Source organism: Plectrocnemia conspersa, unplaced genomic scaffold, assembly GCF_051122295.1.
Source record: "Plectrocnemia conspersa isolate PC_06_02 unplaced genomic scaffold, ASM5112229v1 ptg000010l, whole genome shotgun sequence".
NCBI lineage: Eukaryota > Metazoa > Arthropoda > Insecta > Trichoptera > Polycentropodidae > Plectrocnemia > Plectrocnemia conspersa.
This window is the reverse complement of record NW_028277174.1, coordinates 7,749,086-7,770,075: the sequence shown is the minus strand read 5'-3', so window position 1 is coordinate 7,770,075 and position 20,990 is coordinate 7,749,086. Positions and strand designations below refer to the sequence as shown.

Below are 20,990 nucleotides of genomic sequence, written 5' to 3'. Positions count from 1 at the left end.
ATATATTTAAAAATACAATTTTCTTTACCGCGTTAAAATGAACCGCGTAAATTGGGGGTGGGTGTATTAGCTAAATAAATTATTAAAATAAAATATAAATAGCATGTACTTATTTGGCGAATTGACGCTCAATAAAATCAAGGAAATTATCTGAAAAGTTTTATTCATCCACCTTATTCTCCAGACCTTGCTCCTTCTGACTACTATTTATTTCAATCAATACAACGCTTTATATACAGAAAAATAAATACAGACAATGCGAAAATGGTGCAATTGAAATATTTTAAATCAAAGTCTCCAACATGTTATGTTAATGAAATTAAAAAAATGTATGAGAGGCAGAACAATGGTTTATATTATTAAGACGGAGATTATTATTTTAATTAATAATATTTAGTTTTATTAAAAAAACGACATTTATTTCAGGATTACCTATTATATGTATATATATTTAATTGTCCTTATACTCTGAATATTTTAAAGCAAAACCTCCAACACGTTATGCTAATGGAATTAAAAAAATGAATGAGAGGCGGAAGAATGTTCTATATTTAGATAAAGACTATATCTTTAATTAATAAAATTTAGTTTTAATAAAAAATCGACATTTATTTCGGGATTACCATTTATATGTATATTGTGCTAATACTTATATATTTGTTAGATTTTTAATTTTAATAAATAGACTTGAATGCGTTCAAATAAAAACACACACATATACATTGTATATCTTTTGTGCCTAATATATATACATTACAAGCATACAATTTGTGCGAAATACACACATAGGTGTAATAAGTCGAGACAGTAAATTTCCACGTGAGATATGGACTCGCGTAACCGGAACACACCCACAGTACAGTCTTTTACCGCTGCCGGGGAAAAATAAATGACTTCATTTATCATGCAAGCATCCACCCCTCATCCTCCACAGCCGCCGACCCGAACGGTATTATATTTTACTATAATCTTAACAAATGGGCGGCTCCCTGAAGGTCTTGGCCAGCGGCCGGAAAAACGGGGCCCTTCGGAGACAATCGTAAAAAACTTATATAAATACGTACATATAAAACGGGGCGGTTTCGGTCAGGCGTGTAGATCCTTTCCTCTTGCATATTACAAAGTGACTACAACTACGCAGAGATAAAGGCCAACAGTATAAAAATGCTCGCTCGTTTTATTGCCTCACGTTTGAGTTAAGTTTTCATCTCCTACGTACCATCGGATATTGGGTAATTCGACTTATCTAAAAATGGGACCCGCATGGAGCTTTTCCTTTCGGCGTTAAACACTAGAAGTGTCTTATCAGGGCTTATAATAACCATCGCTATAATATTATATGTTGAGACAGTTATTAGACTTTGAGATAAATTTATATATATCGTATATACTATATTTAAACATTAATAGAAGCCTATATAAGATAAAATATATTTTAAATTATTAAATATGTCAATTTTCAGAACGGATAAGTATTTCACAATACTTTTGAATCTATATATCGGTTTGTCAAAGATTTCTAATTATATTCTACTGCTACTCTAGTCTAGTGCTACGTAATAAATAACATATATGTAGGTGATAAATACAGTATGCTTAATAAACTACGTGTCGCCTTATGATGTATGAAAGCGACAGGTTTAATGCATTAACAGGAAATTGCATCTTGTAAAGGACCTGCGCAACGTTGACTTAATAATGGTCATATCGAACGGATTTATGTGAATTATATAATTCACTATTCTATAATATTACATAACAATCGATTGGCTTAAATTTAGATTTAACGTCGATTATATAATATAGTTTAACCGTGTGCTTTGAAACCATTCAACGTGTGTTAAGCTCGTCTGAGTTTGTAGCACTAATAACTATGTAGATGCAACCAAAATGGGCAAGTTTCAAAACAGATTTAGATATTGCTCAGATATGTTTACATCTCTCTCTTATCTATAACTGTTAGTGTGAATACAACTATACTATGAGATATGTTATATAACAATAAACATTAACATCAACTCATATATAGAATTTAGTTCGTTTTAAGCCCTTTAAAATTTTTTTAATCTTTGTAATGCAAAGTAAATAATGAATAACTATTCAGACTAAATAAAAGCGTCTTTAAAAGTTTCGCTAAATATTTACGAGTGAGCTGTGAAATTCTCATCTTTAAATATTCAACTAATACATATTAATAAGATTCTATATTTTCATTAACACTTTTTTTGCAGTTGAATAATAAATTCCTACTTAACGCAATTTAAAATATATTTATGCTCAACCACAAAAGAAAATTCACGTACACCGTTTTTTTTATTAAAAAAAATATCATTAATTTGTATTAAATTAATATTGAAGCGTATTTTAATAATAAAATATTCTTTAAAAATATGAATAACTAATATTTTGTATGAAGGACATTTTATTTTATCACTTATTTTACATTATATAGCGCCAAATAAAATCAATTTACAACTAGAGTAACTAAAAATTTTAATTGGCTAATAAATAAAGGAGGGAGCAGCCTTTGAAGAATAATTAAGATTTAGGGCATACATAATATCTAATAACCCACGTTGAAACCTTATCAAGAACACCTTGCAAATGGGAGTATACCAATCATTAATCGTGGAGGATTTGCATCATACAAGGAAAATTTAAACGTACAATGTATAAGTGTATTTAACTTTGTAATAAATCGTATTATGTTGTATGAGTTTCTTAAGCTCAATTAAATAATCTAAGCTTATCATTTCTTAAAATTATCACATTACTTTATAATGCGAATTCTGATTAATTAACTCCGTCCTTTGAATTACAAATATAAATTGATAATGCGCAACTACGAAATTCTAAGTATACGTAACTTTTAAAAACTTGAATATCGAATAATAAATCATTAAATATTCGAATATTCATAATTTTATGTCAAAAAAAGTAAAAATTTCATGTGTTTTAAACTTTAAACCAGTACGATTTTTAACCACTTAAACGCTAGTGACTCGTCGGTCAGTAATTTATTAATTATTTTTTTTTGCAAATTATTTTTTTAAAACAAGTTATCAAATTATATTTTTTAATTATTAAAGATTATTGATGTAGCTTAATTTATCTGTAAAACAAGTATTTTATATTTATTTTTAGAAAGAGATACTGATACGTGAAGAGAAATAACAGGTGACTCAGTAAAAAGTCGCTGGCTTTTAAAGGGCCTACTGTCAAAAAGAGTAGAACACAATATTTTTAAAAAAATATCATAATAAATAACTTTAGATTTACTTAAAATTAATAAATTGCGAATGTCCACAGCTGCACAATAATAACTCGTAAATATGAGTAATTAAATAGTGCAAAAAAAAGCGTTTTTTTCATTGTTTGGGAGCTTTTGAAAAGAGTGATTGCTAAAATTGCAATAACTACAAAATGAGAGCTAATTGAGAAGAAATCATAATTCAAACATTTAATAAATAATTAAAAAATGCATAGAAAGCGTATCTAGACGAATTCAGGCACTTATTAAAGCAAAAGGAAAACATACCAAATATTAGAAACATAGCCCTGAACTGCCTTGTGGACCGTTTTTTTAATTTCAAAATAAATTTTACTATTTCTCACCACTAAACTCTTTGATTTATAATAACTAATGCTATTAAAAATAAAAAGATGAGTAAAAAATAAATTTCTGACAAAAAAATTACAAGATATAGACCAATTAGGGTAAAAAAATTTGCAGCAATACATTAAACAAAAAATTACTACGGAAGAGTTTGTAGTACACAAAAACTGAATTATACACAAATGTGTTTTTAGAATTAATTGGTTTTTGCTGTATTTAGAAAATCTAAATTTTAAAATATTCCAATACGAGCAATATCGAATACTTAAACTTCGGATAACAAATAATCAAAAATAGTTAAGTATAACTAGTATTCGAATATTCGATTAATCGGATTTTAATGTTCTAATAAAAATAAAAATAATTTTATCAAATACCCATGATATTCTATAAACTTAACCAGTAATTTTAACGTCATTGTATGTTCTTTAAATTTAATAACAAACATATTTTTTATTACCATATTACTATAATTAAGTTTTGCATTTAATTAGGTTTTTTATAATTTTTCGAAAATAAATAAAAATTAAAAAGATCTTTAAGAAATTGTATATAAAATATTTATATATTAACGGGACTCTCAAGACTCCAGAATAAGCAACTATTAGCTAGCCCTAGTATGTCCACATCCCAACACGAATAAATCGTAAAAATTATTCAATTCAATACGATTATTGAATTATTATGGCTAAATACAATACAAAAATTTATGGTGACTAAGTCATTATGGCTGATAACTTCATTTGAATACTGTCACCAAATGGTATAACACAAATGGTATAAAAATTCTTGCCCGTGGTGCAATTTTATTTGATATGCGTAGTAAAGGGAGAAGATCTCTCCTTTGACTTAATTGGTCAGGATTAATCCGCATACGATAAATCAAAGCTTTTTGAAGAATAAATATTTAGAATATTTTATTTTATGTATTATTTACTCAAATGCTTAAATTAACTCATGCATTGAAAATCGATACTGTGTGCATATTTAAATAATGTTTAATCTAGCAAACAGTCGCAACAAAGCTGTTGGACTTCTAAATTGCCCTAACTAAATTTACAACCATCCCAACAATACGTATAAGGAGTGTGGCCTTTAAAAACATGTATCCCTTTTGATATCAACACGCATCGCCCCCCTGGGAACAACCCTAAAAATTTACGAGTGCTTTCGTACATTGTCTGCATCGTTATTTACAAATTTAGCACAGAGCACAACTCTTCCTTGCGTCGTACTCACTATCAGAAGCGTTTTTCAATTATAATAATTTAATTTTCATTGCGCACCATATGGTATCGATTTTTTGCTATACTACAATCTCAACATTAAATCGAAATTTCGTATCATACTTTGTTTGGTTGCGCATTTCGCAGATGGGTGGCGATAGCCGCGTGGAATTTAGTTTAATGCAGTTTATCGTGCAAGTTACTTTGCTTCTTAACGTTACACGGAAGCTCCTGCATTTACGCGAGTCACGTACAAAATTCAAAAACGTGCATACGTACTACGTAGTACGTCGGAGGTTGTAAAATTCAACAATGCAAGACTATTGTAGTGTCGAAGTAGACTTTAACTGTGCATATCTCCGAACATTTTATCGACTTGCAATGTGTAGTGTAGGAAACGCAACAAAAAAATACACGAGATCGTGGCTTGCCAGTTGTAAAGTTAATAGAACGTAGAATCTCGAAATTACGTGCTTCAATATTTACTTGAAAATAATATTGTATGCTTTATAAATTCAACAGTTTTACCTATTATATTTTTTTTTAACTAAACTTATATTGATATTAAACTGAATCATTTATAAGTGATCTAAACCAAGTGATATAATATATAATAGCAGCATCTGACGCGACTGTGTATACCTTAGCGCAGTTGCGTTCTTCCTAACAATCTACTGTTATTTGGTGCTCACATCAAGTACCTTAGACAATCATTTATTTACTCACTTGAGCTTTTAAGCTCTGGTATTATTTACAGCGTCTCAACATTGTCCGAAGGTCCTTATCAAGACCTTTCTCTCGAACCTCTCGAGACACTCTTACAGGCATTAAGTTTGTCTTTTTGCTTGTCCTTCTCACTATAAACGCGTAAATGAAACATTCTAGCAATATGATTTTATACAAAACGGTATACATAAAATTCAACGGTTAAAAGCACTACTTCAATAAATCGTAATTATAAATGTATTCACTAGGATAAGAATCTAAATTATAACAAAATAATGTACCATTTTGATTCTAGAATTGCATTCTTAAGCATTAGCATAACAAGTATCAAAATATCTATACTATAATTCTATCTTTGATTTAAAGTATTTTATTCCTTAAAAAATCATGAAAATGGCTGAACAGCATTTATTTTTAGGTTTTCTTTTAAAATATTTTATATAAATATAAATCAGAAGCAGAAAACAATTATTAAAAATAATATTATTAATTTGCATTAAAGCATGTAAAAAATGTGTGCCTCAACAAAAATCATATAATAGTTATACATTTATTTTCAATATAAATCATACTCGTAATATTAATTAGAAATATTTCTATGCTGACTACCACATTCCGGAAAATTTAGAATCCCATGTGCTCCAAGAATTGCGAACCGGTTGGGTAAACAGAATAACTCGGAACTAATTACAACTACTGTTAATTAAATCTCATGCAGACTTTAATATGTTGTCGAGTTAAGCTCATAAATAACGGTAAGTTTTTGTCGGTCATACGTTAAAATCAAACAGCAGTTCCGTAGTAGCTAGTCGTTATCAACACGAGATAACGAAACGTAAATTTGCCATAGGCCCACGAACGGCAAACATTTATTATAATTAAACGGTTAAGCGTCACTGACCAGTGTTGAAAATCGGTAACGCAGCGAAAATCACGTACTATCGTACGTAACGACAAACATGAAAATCAATTATGGTATCATATGATGGCCGTTATGCTAAACAATAGTAACACGTTAACTATAAAATGCAATTTTCATATAATTAAAAAAATAAAAGAGAACGCTTAAAAAATGTGTAAGAATCACGCACATGCTGTGGTGTGAGCCGGTGCATTGTGTTGAAGCAGTTGGCATTATTTTGAATGCTATAATTTTAGTTTTCTATTTAAATACGTTTGACACACATGTTTTGCTGTTTACGAACAGTTTTTAATTTTTTTTTGATTACATGGTAAAACTCAGTATTATTTTTATAAATAATAAATTTTGTTTAATATTTCGAATAAATTTATGTCTTTTAAGCATTTCTGCCATTAGTCTAAATTTCTAAGTTTTCAGTAGAAAAAATATATATTTTTTTAGTGAAAATAAGTGCTTATTAAATTTTCATAAGCTCACCTTTTTTATTTTAATTATATTTTTAATATGTTTTTTGCACTAATTTTTTTCATTGTCTTTAACAATTTTATAATTTTTATGTCGCATTAATGCTAAAAAACGTATAAATAAAAAAAATATTTAAAAAACACAAATCAATGAACAAATTTTGGGGCCAAAAATGATAAAAAATATAACCACAACAAAATAATATACAAAAATAGTCTTTATATATTACTGTGGTAACCACATATAGTTTGAAAGGGTCTTTGTCTTAAAACTTTAATTTACCATGACCAAAATAATCATCCATCAACAAGGAAACAAGACAATAGCGTAAATGATGGAACACACAAAAGCCCTCGTTACGACCAGAAAAACAGCACGCAAGTGTTTTTATTGTAAATATTCTCCGTCATTGCGAAACGGTCACGAATATAATAAATCACCAGATCCACAAGATTTCCATTGCAATGCAATACGACCTTGGACAATGCCCATTAAGCAAACGTTGCTTTCGCTGCATAATTGCGATTGATCAACAAGCTTTTAAAACTCTGAGGGTTGTCCACTGACATCATCCCTCCACCAGCTACTCCACCACCGCTCGGAGAAAACATCATATATAAATATAATGTAATAAAACTAACTAGATTACGACGATCCATTACGTTTTGTATGGCTGGAATATCAACTGTCTACATTTGTATATTCGTTAGTATCAGTGGTATTTAGATTATTTTTACTTCAAAAATATGCTTTTTCAATAGCGACAAATTGTTTTTTAAATAAATTAATAATACAATCCGCAAAAATAAATACGCTCACTTACGGCAAATCTAATTATAATTACAATAAACCCATAACAAATGTGTTAAATTGATAATGGATTATAAAACATTTAAATTGTGCGTCGTTGAAAAATTGTCACATTTTACACGTTAATTCACTTAACGTCGCGCGTTCGCAAAGTTCATTATTCATACTCAGAGCCGCGTATCGAACCGACGATACTCAAACATTTATACATTTTTTTTTCAATACAATCAAACGCTCGAGATGAGCTTGCATTAGCATAAAAACCCTATAGGTATAAATTTAAATTCAATTTTCACCGCTGAACTTAATGTGTCGCGCGTGCGAGCTTCTCGAAACCCCGTAATAAAAAAAACCGCGGCGGTGAACGGGTTGAATCGTTAAACGGCGCCGTTAAATTTAACAACCGGATCGTTATACGGCGCGTCACTCCGATTGTTCAATAAGTCCACCTGGGGTCCGTTTCCGGGACCCTTTATGTTGCCAAATGTTCCGCCGGAACTAATATAACGTCCGATTGAATTATCGAATAGTTTTCGACCGGATGCTACGCGAGCTACGAGGCCGCAAAATAAGCGTAGCAAAGAACGTACGAGGTACCATCAAAAAGAAACAGGACTTGAATTTTATATTTTTTGGGGTCTCTTACAACTGATTTAACCATATCGCTATTCAAGTTTATTCTTTCTCTATATATAGACTACTTCTAATGTGGATTTAGTTTTATTAAGTAGTTCTGTTTGCCGTTTTTTACAATTTTATTTAGTACAACTTAGCGATGACTTCAACTGTGCAAATATACACTTAGTTTAGTTTCAAAAACTATAAGATCTCGTTATTTAATTTCTGTACTAATAGCATATCACTCTTTGACATGAGCTATCCTAAACAGCATACTTTCACTTTGATCAGTCCATATAAATTTGTTCCTCAACAAAGACAGGTATTGAATTACAAATTAACATACAATATGTATCCTCTCTTGCCATCTTGTCATTCTTTCATCAATAACTAAAAATTAGCACAAACAATTAACATTTATGTTCCTTAAGAAACAAGATAAGTGCTTCTTTAACAACAACATGGTTTCCGATAGTTTAATTTTTTTTAACTTTTATAGGCTTTTGATAAACTCAATCACTATTTACTTGCAAAAAAATGTATATGGAATATCCTTAAGTTCTTACAACGTATCTCAAGTATAACAAATTATTTTAAGAACAATACTGAAGTATCTCAAGGATCCATTTTTGTTTATATTGCTCATTAAGGACATATAGTCGTCAATATATCACTTAAATTTATTATTTTTTTCGGATTATTTGAAAATCTTTCCCTTGATTTGATATCCTTGGCCTATAGGAGGATCTAAATATTCTATGAAAACTTGCTTTCAATAACGAATCACATTTCAGTGTCATAAAATATCACATTACTTAATTTTCAAGTTCCTTGAAGTTGGCGGAATACTTCTACTATCTCGGTGGATATATATTCGACAAACCTTGATGTGATATTTGAATAGTACTGTAGAGTTGGCCTGCACATTGCAGAGATTTTCAATAAATTAATAAAGATACCCGGTATCATCATGAGAAATGCATGATATTTTAAAAAAGACTTTGATATTGCGTACTCTTTATGATGCTCATATCATCACATCAAGCGTGAATTTCGACCTAAATAGAGCGTACTTTTTTTAGTATTTATAGATTATACCAATTAAAAGGTCACCATAACAGCAACTTGAACATCGAAAAGACAAATCTCCCACAGTACAAATGATCAACTCCATTACGAATGGTAAAATCACACATCATACAACGGAATAAAAATCTCCGTACTACAAAAAAATGGTGTTAACAAAGGAAAGTGCGCACGGACGCCAAATATTGCGCAATAGTAAAATCCTTCCAAAGACGTTAACCACCTTTTATCACCATCAATAAAAATAACTTTTCTACAAAAAGATGCGCGTCAGAGGCAATAAATTTGCCACGGATTCTATTACCATTGTTCTTTAAAGTTCCTAGTTAGCAATCGCTAAAATAGCCATCTAGAGCGTGTTTTTCTTAAGGCGTAAACACATTTTAGAGATGTGTTTAATATGAGAGCAATTGGTTTGTAAATATTATTATAAAAGATGTGACACTTGGTCACATCGAGTGCTGACTGTAGAGGGACAGGAATTGCGTTACTTATATGAGAGATTAGGTCACGAACACTTAAATAACGTTGCAAAAAAAATAATAGCACGGTGTTCTGATGAGAAGAACAGTAGGTACATCAATAAGGAGTATGACAACAGTTGTGATTGAAGCAGTGATTATAGTGAACAATATTTAATAGGTTTAAAGCTGGTTAAACACTTATACGCTATATGTTTCACCACTTATTTAGCGATTGAACATAAACCATTAGTAAAAAAATGTCTAATGAACCCTTGGGTAAAAAATCATATGTTTGACCTTAGTTTTAAACGATTTTTTTTTATTTTACATCGCCATGCTATTTTGTAAGTCTAGTTGTTTTTTTAAAGCACTTCATATCCCGTAGCTTGGAGTGAAAAAATCAACCGGCAATTAACCCGTTAATGCCTGGCGGCACAGAATTTAACTTGACGACAAAATGCGGGGCGCAATGCGGTTGACACACGAATGTGTATGTACATTAACAAAGGCATTAATTGGATTTATTAAGATTGATGTCCGTTATACATTCAATTTTATTTTCAGAATTAAATTTAACGGATTGCGATAAAATTTATCATGGAATACAAATTGGCAACATAAATGTAGATTTAACCCCGCGTTACGACCGTGTATTAATAAATCTACTCCGCAGATAAGCCCATATTTTAGTATAACGTGATTTTATTAGTATACAGCGTGACTAAAAAAAAAATATAATCTCTGATTATTATTATTATTGGCAATTTAATGTTGTCCCATAATTGTCCAAAACGTTTTAGTGTGAAAATATAATTCACGTAATTTAAGCCATATTTTTTAATGTAAATTATTCATAAAATAATTTTAAATAATAAGTGATTCACGCAATTTAAAAAAAATATGCTTAAAAATTGCCTTACAACATTGAACTAAAAGCCTGTAAGTTTACCTTACGTAATTAAGGCTTATTTATAGTGAACTTTTAATGTTATGAACAAATAAAAATATGTTCAGCCTCTAAAGTTCTTTGGTACTATATTATAAATTATACAATATTTTTAAGCATTATAATTTAAATTATATGTGTTTTTAAACTTATTTTATAGTATGTTTATAAAAGGTTTTTATAGAAGAACATAAACTCCAATAAAAACTACTTTACATTTTTAATTAATCTAAATATGTAAATGTAATATAACTACATAATAACACATTCATATTAAAAATATACATGAAGTTAAATTGTTATTAAAATTTTTACCTGATTCAAATTGTATTAATGGTATGCTTTAATAAAGATACAATTCCCTTAATTGTACAAAATAAATAGTCATTATCGAAATATCTAGTGTATTCAACGTTAACATAATATTCTACTAACTTAGTGTGATTAGATACTTAAAACATATATTTTTGCGCAAAATTATAACTATACTCATATTTGTATTTTTTATATATAAGTTTTATTATGCAATATAACAATATACATTTTTACGACGATTAATATACTTTTTAGTTCAATTTAAATTAAGCTTATTAAATTGTTGGTTGCTCGTTTTCAACTTAATTAACAACATATGTAAGAAAGCACCAAGCTCAAATAATTCCATGTTTATTTTGTCAATAAAAAAAGATAGAGAAAGTAAATCTACTTTATGTATGTTTTATAAATAGCTAATGTCGTTTTAAAAATGAAACGAATAAATTTAATATAAGTATAATTCCATATATGCAATATATTATCAGTTGAATTTGTATACTTATATAATAGCCATATTGTATTTTTATATTCTATTGATGTTATGAATTTAGAAGAATATTGGATGGTAATATAATTGCAAAAACATCCATTATTTTTTAGCAATTAACCTTTCAACCATTATCCGTACACAAAAGTTAATAAATTTACATTTTTAATTAAGAAAACATAAACAAAACATCCAAAACATAAACTTTATCGATTCTCCATTCCAAATAACACGGTATCGACCCAGTTTCGTAAAATATACGCTAAACCTTGGATCAATAAAACGTGTCCTAGTGACTAATTTAATTGTGTATAAAATTTAAAAAAATAACCACTGCCATACCCTTTTTTATGTATTATTTGCCTAAATAATACTATATTCACTTAAATATAGATTTTGTTACAATAAGACTATTAGCAATGTAATCATTGATGTTTGGGGTCTCTACGCCACATAAAAATACATATAAAATTCACAGTAAATCATTTATAAATATCACTTACCTTTTCTGCACAACAATATCGCGTTTCAACGCGATAATTTTGATAGCTTTTATTTTAAACAAATTTGAAATCTGATATTTATGTAGATAGCAATAAATGTAATTCTATATTAAGCTATCAATTTGTCGAATCAGTAATCTTGCCTTATCGTAGATTATGTGCATTACGTTAATTTTAATTTGCAGTAATAAAATAAATAATATAAAGACACTTACATCGAAAGCTCCTCCCAGAAGTGGTCCAGCTTCACCCACGTACAAGACGGATGCAGATACGAAAGTCAGCTGAAGGGGATTCCTCTGCACCACCATCGTCTGGAAATCGTTGCAGTTGAGCAGTAGAGTGATTTTGTCCTTCATGACGCTCAGCCCGATCTTGGTCCATTTGTCCACGAATGCTGGTACCACGAAGCTAGCAATCTTCTGGGAGACTCTCATGCTCACGTCAGAGTACAGAAGAGTTATATTGCTTATCCCGTCTCCTGATGGTATCAGTTGTATGCCCAGTTGTACCACTGTGTCTAGAGGATCTACAACGCTGAATAGAAAACCTCCATCGTTGGTCTTCGGCTTGACCGTTGTGATTATCGCAAATTCTTCGTAGAGCTTCTCGGGTAGAAAGAGACTGTAGGGGAATTTAATTTTCGAGCCGGGCTTCAGACCGTAAGCGGCGAAGCCATCCAGTCCTCGGATTGCGAAAACCTTCGCATTGTTTGACGGTGTTGGAAACGATCGTAATAAGTCGTGTTCGTATAGTCCTGAAAATATATAAAATGAAATGTTATCGATTAAAAATACATATAATTTTGAGAAGCAATGATAAATCTAATAACATTTACGTATGACAAACAATTAAAATATGACATATTGCGACAATTGCGTCACCGGGAATTCAAAATTTGAAGATTTCATTACGAATATTGTTTTATGATTGTTTATCTAATTCAATCAATGTATTCTTCTAATCCTTAACACATTATGTATATATTTAATTTTCATAGTTATAACACACCTAGTTAATTTGCAATCCGATTATTCAGTAAAATGACGAATTAATGAAAATTTTTGTAGTGTAGCAAAATTTTGTTATTAAATAATAATTATTTAAAACCGTTGTCACGGTACTGTCGGCCATCTTGTTTTATATTTGAATGCTTATTTTTCATTGGTCGAAACAACAGAATGCATTACCAGTGCCTCGGTAAGCAATGAAGCAAATTCAATTATTATTTTTATGAATAAAAATGGCATGACCATGAAAAATATCATTATAAAAGTGGTTTTTGTTTTGTAAGAAAAAATAAACAATCGTTTTAATTTACCTATAAGTTAAATCTAAATTAAAGGTTAAATCTAAGACTTTTTAATATATTATATATATATTTCTTAGCCCTTGTGAATGAAAATTTTATACCTACATAAATTCAAACATGAAACGAATAGCGATGAATGACACATTTAAATAAATTTGAAGAAATAATATATATCATATTTTTTTATTAAATTTATTTATTATTACAGTAGAAATTAAGCGAAATGTATCTTAAATGTTTATAATCAAAATAAACTGAAAATATGTACATAATTCCTTATATACATATTTCTTATGTTTTTTCTCAAAAAAATTTTTTTTTAATTATTTAAAAAAATAATAAGATACTGATTTTAATTTTTATTTAAAATTTATAAAAATAATATTAAATTGTTTACAACCTCTGCAATTTTTAAGACAAACATTTATTTTAATCTGATAAAATAACAGCTGCATTTAGAGCAGGTAATACGAAAAAGAACAGAAATTTCTACGAAAACATTGTGTCTCATTTAAGTTTTATGACCGACTCAAGGTATTACGATTAAAAAACATTTTATTTTGACTTTTTTCGCCCGTGACTTAAAAATAACTATAACTCAATGAATCGCTTGCCGGCTGTATAAACAAATTAATTTCTTTAAACAAGGTAACGAATTATTTACAATTTTATTTTAATTATTAAATATTATTATACTAGCTTCATTTATCAGTAAATCTAATATTTTATATTCATATTTATTTTTAGAAAGAGATAATGACGTGTAAATGAAAATAACAGATGACTCACTAAAAAGTCGCCGGCGTTTAAAAGGTTAAAGACTGTTCTTGTTCGTTAAAATGTTTATTATTTACTTTTAAATAATGTATATGCATAAATATTGACCTAAATTGTTAAAAATAAAATTCATATTTTCATATATCTAATTTTTGAGACTTTTGTCAAGAAATAGAAAATATCTTGTCTTGTTGTTGTAACATTTTTAATTGACAATCATAATACTTAAAACATACTTTCATTCTAAACTTTTTAGATTTTTGTAGTAATTACAGCAAAGAAGGTATACGCATGGAATTTTTACCCAAATGTGGAGTGAGTCTCTTTATTTAGATGAAAATTGTTTTGTAACTACAGCATAATTATTTTAAAATAAAATGCTACTATAATTATTTTATTGTTTCAATCTTTTAAAATAGCATACTGTTCCATTTACACGATTTCTTTTATTTGTATTATGATTTAATCCTTTTACTACTAATATTAACTATAAAAAAATACATGTTTAATTTCATATAACACTTTAATTTAATTTAATATGAATTTTAAATATTATGAAAAATATATTTACCTAGAATTAAAGTGTAGGTTAATTTTGAATACTTAGAAAGCTCTTTCGTGTATTACATTTAATTTGTATGCATTATACGCGGTTAATTAATTGTTCAAAGCTGAAACTATATGTACTTTAATACAATAAATCTGTCCGATAACAAGTTACCCATTTTTTATTTTCCAATAAGATATAGTTACCACGAAAGAAACGCCGTTCGCAAATGAAAAGCGCAAAAAGCTCACCGCGTACGTGGTATATAATTTTAAAATATTGCCTATTGTCACGGAATTGTATTCGCATAATAATATTATGGCAATAAAACCATACGACTGAATAGATGGCCATTTATAACCGCAATTCTAGTCCGAAATTTAGTTATATTACTGCCAAGTATTTTAATATAACCCTAGCTTCCGCAAGTTATCCCAACTTTTGGAGCGGGGTGTTGTGGGGGTTAAAAACGAAATTGCGTATAAATATATAATTTATAAACGTTTCGAGATTTTATGTACTTCATCAACCGTGTTTCGTAATGGGTTATATTAAATTTATGCATATAAACAAGCGTGTGTGGAATGAAACAGTGAAATTTTAGCTTTAACGCCGACTATAAAAAACATTAATTAATTTTGTCATTTATCATAGACTAGTTAAAGTATTTATTTTATTATTTATTGTGGTATTATTTCAGGTGATGTGATTTGCTAGTTCGATAAGGAGAGTCACATATAAAAAATAACAAAAACAATAAAGCATTTTAACCCTTTAACATAATAATTATAATGTAACAAGTAGTTTAATAAATGGTTTATTTTTTTGCATTATTTAATTATTTATCTAGTGATACATTTACAAAAATAATAACTAAGAACTTACATCATATTATTTTTTAATCATATTAACAGGCAGAGACAAATATTTTTCAGGTAAATTAGGTCAAATGCGTCAAAAGCTTTCAAGGTTTATTAATAGTTATATCGATTTATCATATTATTATATTTATAAAGCGAATCACTATATAATATTTATTTCTACTTATTAGAATAACATATTTGACATATCATCAAATATTCCAAAACATTTGAATAACACGTTTGACATATCATCAAATATTTATCGAAATTTAGTCTCATAGTTTATTAGTTTATTATAAGTATTATTTAAAATTTGGCACGCTCCTTGCTCAAAAAGTGACCTTCGCGCTTATTTTGTCTTATAAATCAGCGTCTGTGTGCTTATTTGTATGTAAGAATACGGCTTTGTTAATTTCTCTACCGCTTCAAATCATCTTCAAAAATAATGCAGGTACTCCCGCGCAACCATGTTTATGAAATATTTAACATTGTGTTATTTTATTCTATTTATTGTATTACTTTCATCTTGATTGTTTCCCGAATACCATAATCTAATGACACGCTTGAGTTATCCATCGCCTGGGCTATAAGCGAGCATCCCAACGGCGAAGTTACCGCATCGTCGACACCCCTCACTCCCATATTGACAATCCGGAGGCCCGATTGATAACAAAGACTTCAAAGTTGCGCCGAAAAGGGAATAGAACAGGGGGCGAGAGTCGGGACGGCGTAAAAAGCGATTTGACAAATTGCTAAAAGTTTCCGGCTCAAAGTAGCGCGAAGAAAACTGGCTATAGGAATCACGGTCTGGCTCGCAATTTATGAGCGGCGGAACATAATCTTTGACACACGACTGAGCTTCCTAGCGTTTTGCGCCCGCAGATTCCGGAATTTATTTTCGCTGGCTGCCATTACTGTTACCACGGGCGAAAGTTTTCGTGTACAGGATGTCCTATTGCGAAACTCGCCGGCGGCGCTGGATCGGAATTAAATCGTCGGGAATAATAAACGATAGCACGGGTTCAACCCGGAGACGGTTGCGCCTACTATTGACACACTGTTTGGCAATGCCTTTCTGTAACATTAGAAGTCTGAAAACTTAAGAAAATCTACTAAAGCTAGACCTCCTAGTCGTTGAGTTCGTGCCTGAGCGTCGCGATTCTTTATCGTGTCTTGAATCTTCTTTAGGGAAGCTTAATACAGCATATAATAAATATCCTGTTATATATTTGATCCGTGGTGACCACACACAGATGACCACGTTTAAAAGGGTCTTTGTCTTAAAACTTGCGTTAATTCACTATGACCAAAATGATCATACATTAACAAGAGAACACCACAATAGCGTAAAGGATTTAGACCACACAAGCCCTCGTTACGAACAGAATAAATACGAGAGTTTTGTTCTTACAGTAAATATTATCTGTCATTGAGAGAGTATTTATTTGTTGCAAAATGGTCACAAATATAATAAATCGCCGGATCCATAAGATTCACGTTGCAATGCAATACGACCTTGGACAATGCCCATCAAGCGAACGTCGCTTTTGGTGCATGATTGCTGCATAATTGCGATTGATCAGCTTACTTTCGTTGAAATAAACAATAATATGTGACTATCATACGACATTTTTACTTAAAACTCTAATTAACAAACTAACTGATGAAATTCGCGTTCAAATTCAAAACATCAAAAACGCTTCGTGGTCGCGTAAACTAAAAGCTTTGAAACCGGGAGATAATTCCATATGGAGAATGACAAAATCGCTTAAAAATAAAAACTCAAATATACCACCTTTAAAAACCGGAAACAACGTAGCTAACACGACTCAGGAGAAGGTCGAGATTTTAGCTGAGACATTTTCTACATCTTATCAACTTACGCAAAATTGCATTGACCAAAAAACCCAAAATAAAGTAGACCGGGCAATTAAAGATATTAGTAAAACTCCAATAGATAAAAAATCCATTAACCAAGTCGGCATATCAGAAATTCTTAGTATTGTTAAACGATTATCAAATAGAAAGGCTCCAGGTATAGATAAATTAGAGAATATATTGATTAAAAACCTTCCTTTTGTTTGTTTTAAGTACCTAAATAACATTTTTAATTCATGCTTATCTTTTGGATATTTCCCAATAATCTGGAAAACGGCAAAAATTCATTCGATAAAAAAACCTGGCAAAGCAGATAACATACCAATTAACTACCGCCCGATAAGTTTACTGCCCTCATTTAGCAAATTATTTGAAAAAATTATATTATCTCGATTAAAGGAATCTCTTAATAGCAAACTCATTAATGAGCAATTTGGTTTCCGCAAAAATCACTCGACTACGCATCAACTTAATAGATTAACAGAGCACATATCTGCCGATTTTAATATGAAAAAAAGTTCTGGTCTTTTATTATTAGATATGGAAAAGGCTTTTGATACAGTATGGCATGATGGATTAATGTATAAACTTTTAAAATATGGAACTCCCTATTACATTATTCACATGTTACGGTCTTACCTGAAGAATCGAAGCTATGTTGTTTCGCTAAGTAATACATTTTCGACGCCGCGTAAAATACCAGCTGGTGTTCCTCAAGGAAGTATACTTGGCCCGTTTCTCTTCATTCTATATACTAATGATATTCCAATGTTAAAAAATACTAAACTCTCAATGTACGCTGACGACACCGCAATCCTTACTAGTTCTTATGGTCTTAAACCTATTGCAGTCAAACTTCAAAAATCCCTTGAAAACTTAAAAAAAATATTTTATGAAATGGAGAATTAAAATTAATCAAGACAAAACAGAAGGTATAATATTCACTAAACGTAAACAACCCTTGCCTGCACCCATTAAAAGTGAACAAGGGCATAACATTGAATGGAGAGCGAGCGTTAAATACCTGGGTATACACCTGGACACCAGACTAAAATTCAATAAACATATAACTGAACTCCGGTCGAAAGGGCTCGGCGCCATTGCGGCTCTAAAATCAATATTTAATAGAAAAAGTGCGCTTACAATAAAAAATAAAATTCTAGTCTATAGATAATTAATCAGACCTGTTTTAACTTACGCTTGTTCAGTGTGTAGTAACGCGAGTAATAGTAATTTTAATAAACTTCAAGTAATCCAAAATAAAGCCTTAAAAATAATTTATAATACACCGTTTTATACTAACCTTAAAAAACTCCACACCAAACATTTAATTCCTACCATTAAAGAATACTGTTATTATCAAACCGAAAAAACCTATAAAAAAATTTCGCGAGACCACGCAAACCCACTAATTTCAAGAATCGGTGATTACGACAAAGCAAAACTTAAATTTAAATACAAACATAAAATGCCTAAGCACATATTGCTTTGATGCAGTTAAGCTCATCGCAGTGTCATCAGTTTCAGGTCTACAGGGCTAGGTTTATTTACCTTTGTATGTGTTTATTTTGTATATTATGTATTTTGTATAATTTGTTTTTCTCATCTGCTTCATTCTTTTCCAAATTTTTTTTTTTTTTTTTTTTTGTATTTTTTAAATTTGTAAAAGGTTTTATGTATTTTTCCTTTAATTTAGTATACTCTCGTATAATTTATTATTCTTTTTTATGTTATTGTATAACTTAACAATTTGTAAGCAATGTAAATGGTTATGAACCAGTATTGTGCATTTAATATATCTGTATGCTATTTTACCTATGTCTATTTAAGAAATAAACTTTTATAAAAAAAAAAAAAATACGACATTTTTGCTTTAAATATACAATACGATGTACACGTTTACGCTAATACAATCTCATTAAGTTTTTTTATGTAAACGTTTATTACAAGATTAAAAATACAGGAAAATACATATATTAATATTAAGTACTGGTTTATAGTTAACAAGATAAAATTAAACATATAAATAAGAATAATAGTAATAAAAAAACATTAATGACTTATTTTTAATAATATTTTAAAACTTTACCTATTTACTTAACTGGACACCTGGTGCTAGTAAAATTAAATGTATGTATGATTCTAAAGCAATGTGTGTTTAGGCATTTTATGTTTATATAATATTTAAATTTATGTTTGCTCTTGTTATAGAGACTAAATCTGGGGATTAGTGGGTTAATAAGGTGTTGTGTGATTTTTAAAGTATTTTTAGTATGATTATGGCAATGTTCTATTTGATTTTTTTAGAAAGAAGGTATATATTATTTTTATTACTTGATCTTGCACACCAGATAAACGTATGATATTACCATTTTAATTACCTACTTATGTAGCGATGTAATGAAAGCTTTCCCCATTTTAGAATATTTCTGCTTTTGAAAAATAACTACAGAAAACATTTTTTTTGACTGGTGAAAGATTCTGGATTTTGCAAATATTTAATTTATAACAATAATGTCTGGTCTTTTTGACTATATAATTTTTCTTTAATTGTCCATTGAAATTTCGAGTTTAACTTAAATTTGATATTTTTCAATTGTTTTAACAACAATTTAAGGGCCTATTCGGATGTCAATAATAATCGTATGACAATATACTATAATAGTTATTGCTACTTTACATAAACGATATAAAACAAAAAAATTTGAATTATCAAAAAATAAAGATAGCCCTTAATCAGAAGCGGGTTCTTAAATCACCAAAGTAAAGATAAAACCGCCGGCCGGTTAGAGTAACACAAAATCGTAAAAAATTCTTGACCATTAAAATATTTTTGATCTTCCAAAAAAATATGCATATTTTCAAACAAATGGCAGATATCTTATCTGAATGTCCTTTTTTATTACTTAAGCAAAAATAAGACGAGTTCAAGTGTTAAAAATTTGTAAACAATTTTTGTCATTCTCAGACCCCAATTAAAACTTTCCAAGAAGTATACATATAAGGCATGAACCCGCTTTTACTTATGCATCGTTATTAAAATAGCAGTGGTTGTAAACCTGTTTAAAATATTCATACAAATTTAATTTTATTAATATAAAAATGCTTTATAAAAATTCTCGAGAAATTTTCTGATAATGAGAATTCTCTATTTGACATTTTTATCGAGAAATTCTCGATAAGAAACACTAGATATAATATTATGTCACTTTAAATATTGAATAATATAAGAAACTAAGACACACAGATTTGACGTTAAAATCTCTAACAATAATTTCAGTACCTAAAAATCTAAAATGTAAAACGTTTCAATTTTACATTGGGATCCATTTATATTTTTTTTAAGTAATCACGACTATGTAGCAAATCTTTTAATAAAGAGGTTTTTTTTTATATTAGGAATGCAATTTAATATTAATGCTTTTTTAC

General features: G+C 29.4%; 1 protein-coding gene across 2 annotated transcripts in view; it reads right to left on the bottom strand.

Moving 5' to 3' along the window:
• Positions 1-20,990, bottom strand: part of Mp (collagen XV/XVIII-type protein multiplexin) — a 486,190-nt gene that overhangs the window by 379,270 nt on the left and 85,930 nt on the right. For both annotated transcript variants that reach the window (XM_088194596.1, XM_088194597.1), the window contains exon 3: positions 12,400-12,941. In XM_088194596.1, coding sequence (XP_088050722.1) covers positions 12,400-12,941 — 542 coding nt within the window. The remainder of the gene's footprint in view (positions 1-12,399; positions 12,942-20,990) is intronic.